General features: G+C 59.5%; 1 protein-coding gene across 1 annotated transcript in view; it reads left to right on the forward strand.

Annotated features, from left to right (window-relative positions):
* Positions 1-3158, forward strand: part of LOC113960890 (DNA-directed RNA polymerase II subunit RPB1-like) — a gene marked incomplete at its 5' end in the record, with an annotated part of 3608 nt that extends 450 nt beyond the window's left edge. Inside the window, 2 exons of the mRNA XM_027670757.1 lie at positions 1421-1643; positions 2971-3158. Of these exons, the coding sequence (XP_027526558.1) occupies positions 1421-1643; positions 2971-3158 (411 nt within the window). The remainder of the gene's footprint in view (positions 1-1420; positions 1644-2970) is intronic.
* Positions 3159-4511: the final 1353 nt, after the last annotated feature.

The following is a 4511-nucleotide window of genomic DNA, read 5'->3' on the forward strand; positions in this document are numbered from 1 at the left end:
CTTGTGGGGTTTTTTGGGATTCTTTTGGGCACCAGGAGGTCCAAGATTGACATCTGCCAGGTTTGGGGGGGCTTGGGGGGCTCCAGAGGGGCTTGGGGGGCTCCCTAAAGGGTTCCAGGAGGATCTCGGGGGGGTTTGGGGTGGTTCTTGTGGGGTTTTTTGGGATTCTTTTGGGCACCAGGAGGTCCAAGATGGACATCTCCCAGGTTTGGGGGGCTCCAGGGCATCTTGAGGGATTCTCTAAAGGGCTTCCAGGAGGATCTCGGGGGGTTTGGGGTGGTTCTTGTGGGGTTTTTTGGGATTCTTTGGGCACCAGGAGCTCCAAGATGGACATCCCAGGTTTGGAGGGGCTTGGGAGGCTCCAGAGGGGCTTGGGGGGCTCCCTAAGGGATTCCAGGAGGATCTCAGGGGGGTTTGGGGTGGTTCTTGTGGGGATTTTTGGGATCCACCAGGAGCTCCAAGATTGACATCTGCCAGGTTTGGAGGGGCTTGGGGGTCCAAGGAAACCCAACCCCATGGATTCTGGAGCATCTCTGTGACCTCCCTGAGGTCCAGGGGTTTCCCTGTAGGGTTTGGGGTTTCCTGGGCTGTCCAGGGTGGTCTCCGAGGTGACCCAACCCCCTGGATCCTGGGGTTCCACATCCTATAGATCCGCTCCTGGAGCATCTCCGTGACCTTTTTGAGGTCCGGGAATGTCCCTGTGGGATCTGGGATGTCCAGGGTGTTCTCCAAGGTGTCCAAGGAGACCCAACCCCTGGATTCTGGGGTTTCCCATCCCACAGATCCACTCCTGGAGCATCTCCATGACCTTTTCAAGGTCCAGGGGTGTCCCTGTAGGACCTGGGGGATCACTGGGATGTCCAGGGTGGTCTCCAATGAGACCCCTGGATTCTGGAGCATGTCCATGACCTCCCTGAGGTCCAGGGGTGTCCTGGGATGTCCAGGGTGGTGTCCAAGGTGCCCAAGGAGACCCAACCCCCTGGATTCTGGAGCATCTCTGTGACCTCCCCGAGGTCTGAGGGTGTCCCTGCGGGATCTGGGCTGTCCAGGGTGGTCTCCAAGGTGACCCAACCCCTTGAATTTTGGGATGTGTTCACTCCTGGTGCATCTCCATGACCGTCCCAAGGTCCAGGGGTGTCCCTGTAGGATTTGAGAGTGTCGTGGGATGTCCATGGTTGTCTCCAAGGAGACCCAACCCCCTGGATCCTGGAGCATCTCCGTGACCTCCCTGAGGTCCGGGGGTGTCGTGGGATGTCCAGGGTGGTCTCCAAGGTGACCCAACCCCCTGGATTCTGGTCCCCCTGGATCCTGGAGCATCTCCATAACCTCCCCGACATCCAGGGGTGTCCCTGTAGGATCTGGGCTGTCCAGGGTGGTCTCTAGGGTGTCCCAGGAGCCCCCCCCCGTGTTGTCCCCTTAGGTGATCGCGGTGGTGGGGCAGCAGAACGTGGAGGGGAAGCGGATCCCGTTCGGGTTCAAGCACAGGACCCTCCCCCACTTCATCAAGGACGATTACGGCCCCGAGAGCCGCGGCTTCGTGGAGAATTCCTACCTGGCCGGGCTCACCCCCACCGAATTCTTCTTCCACGCCATGGGGGGCAGGGAGGGGCTCATCGACACCGCCGTCAAAACGGCAGAGACGGGTCAGCAACCCCCCAAAAACCACCCATGGGGACACCAAACCTTCCCCAGATCCACCCAGGGACCCCCAAACCTCCCCAGATCCCACCTGGGAATGCCAAACCCGTCCCCAGATCCCACCCAGGGAGCCCAGGGACCCCAAACCCTCCCCAGATCCCACCTGGGGAACCCTGGGAACCTCAAGCCCTCCCCAGATCTCACCCAGGGACCCCAAACCCTCCCCAGATCCCACCTGGGAATGCCAAACACTTCCCAAATCCCTCCTGGGGTCCCAGATCCCACCGAGGGAGCCCTGGGGGGCAGGGAGGGGCTCATCGACACCGCCGTCAAAACGGCAGAGACGGGTCAGCAACCCCCCAAAAACCAACCATGGGGACACCAAACCTTCCTCAGATCTCACCCAGGAACCCCAAACCTTCCCCAGATCTCACCCAGGGAGCCTTGGAACCCTAAACTCTCCCCAGGTCCCAACCAGGAACCCCAAACCCTTCCCAGATCTCACCCAGGAACCCTGGGAACCCCAAACCCTCCCCAGATCCCACCCAGGTAGCCCTGGGAACCCCAAACCCTCCTCAGGACCCTCCTGGGGAACCCTGGGAACCCCAAATGCTCCCCAGATCCCACCTGGGGAACCCTGGGACCCCCAAACCCTTCCCAGATCTCACCCTGGGACCCCAAACCCTCCCCAGATACCTCCTGGGGAACCCCAAACCTTCCACAGGTCCCACCCAGGGATCCCAAAACACCAACCAACCCCTCCCCCCCCAGATCCCTCCTGGGGAACCCTGGGAACACCAAACCCTACCCACATCTCTCCATACCCCCTGGGACCCCAAAATCCCACCCAAACCCTCCCCAGATCCCACCCAGGGAGCCCAAAACGTCCCCAGATCCCTCCACGGCCCCCAAACCCTCCCCAGATCCCACCCAGGGACCCTCAAACCCTCCCCAGATCCCTCCTGGGGACCCCTAAACCCTACTCAGGTTCCTCCAGGGCCCCCAAACCCTCCCCAGATCCCACCCAGGAACCCCAAACCCTCCCCAGGACCCTCGAGAGCCCTCAAACCCTCCCCAGATCCCACTGGGGACCTCCAAGACCCCCAAACCCTTCCCAAGTCCCACCCAGGAACCCCAAACCCTCCCCAGATCCCACCTGGGGAACCTTGGGAACCCCAAACCCTCCCCAGGTCCCTCCATACCCCCTGGGACCTCAAAATCCCACACAACCCCTCTTCAGGTCCCTCCAGGGCCCCCAAACCCTCCCCAGATCCCTCCTGGAGACCCCCAACCCCTCCCCAGGCGCCCCCTGACCCCGTTGTTGCCCCCCAGGGTACATCCAGCGGCGTCTGATCAAGTCCATGGAGTCAGTGATGGTGAAATACGACGCGACCGTCCGGAATTCCATCAACCAGGTGGTGCAGCTGCGCTACGGCGAGGACGGGCTGGCCGGGGAGAGCGTCGAGTTCCAGAACCTGGCCACCCTCAAACCCTCCAACAAGGCCTTCGAGAAGAAGTGAGGGGGGGCTGGGGGGTGGTGGGAGGGTCTACAGCCGGTTTGGGGGGTCGTTGAGGGGCTCCTCACGAGGGTTGGGGATGTTTTGGGGTCATTGAGGGGCTTCTGCTGAGGGTTGGGGACATCTTTGGGGTCATTGAGGGGCTCCTGCCAAGGGTTGGGGTCATATTTGGGATTATTGAGTGGCTCCTTTGAAGAGTTGGGAACATCTTTGGGGTCGTTGAGGGGCTCCTTCCAAGGGTTGGGGACATTTGGGGATCATCAAAGAGCTCCTTCTAAGGGTTGGGGACATCTTGGGGTCATCAAAGAGCTCCTTCTAAGGGTTGGGAACATTTTGGGGTCGTCAAATGGCTCCTTCCAAGGGTTGGGAACATTTTGGGGTCACTGAGGGGCTCCTTCTAAGGGTTGGGAACATTTTGGGGTCATTGAGTGGCTCCTTCCAAGAGTTTTGAGTCATTTGGGGTCTTCAAACGGCTCCTTCCAAGGGTTGGGGACATTTTGGGGTCATTGAGGGGCTTCTGCTGAGGGTTGGGGACGTTTTGGGGTCATCAAAGAGCTCCTTCCAAGGGTTGGGAACATCTTTGGGGTCATTGAGGGGCTCCTTCCAAGGGTTGGGGACATTTTGGGGTCATTGAGGGGCTCCTTCCAAGAGTTGGGAACATTTTGGGGTCATCAAACACCTCCTTCCAAGGGTTGGGAACATTTTTGGGGTCCCCAACCTTCTCCTGCCCAATTTAAAGCACATTTTGGGGTCCCCAACCTCCTCCTGCCCAACTGGGGTCCCATTTTAAGGTCCTGAAGCTTCTCCTGCCCAATTTAAAGCACATTTTTGGGGTCCTGAATCTTTTCCTGCCCAATTTAAAGCACATTTTGGGGTCCCCAACCTTCTCCTGCCCACCCTGGGTCACATTTTGGGATCCTGAACCTTCTCCTGCCCAATTTAAAGCACATTTTGGGGACCCCAACCTTCTCCTACCCACCCCGGGTCACATTTTTGGGGTCCCCAACCTCCTCCTGTCCACCCTGGGTCCCATTTTTAGGGTCCCCAACCTTCCCCTGCCCAACTTGGGTCCCATTTTGGGGTCCTGAATCTTCTCCTGCCCAATTTAAAGCACTTTTGGGGGATCCCAACCTTCTCCTGCCCAACTTGGGTCCCATTTTGGGGTCCCCACCCTGGCTCCCATTTTGGGGTCCCCAACCTCCTCCTGTCCACCCTGGGTCCCATTTTGGGGTCCTGAATCTTCTCCTGTCCCATTTTGGGGTCCTGAAGCTTCTCCTGCCCAACTTAAGCACATGTTGGGGTCCTGAAGCCTCTCCTGTCCCGTTTTGGGGTCCCTGACCCCCTGAATGCCCCCCC

This window comes from Neopelma chrysocephalum, unplaced genomic scaffold (genome assembly GCF_003984885.1).
Source record: "Neopelma chrysocephalum unplaced genomic scaffold, ASM398488v2 Primary Assembly neopelma1_96930, whole genome shotgun sequence".
Lineage (NCBI taxonomy): Eukaryota > Metazoa > Chordata > Aves > Passeriformes > Pipridae > Neopelma > Neopelma chrysocephalum.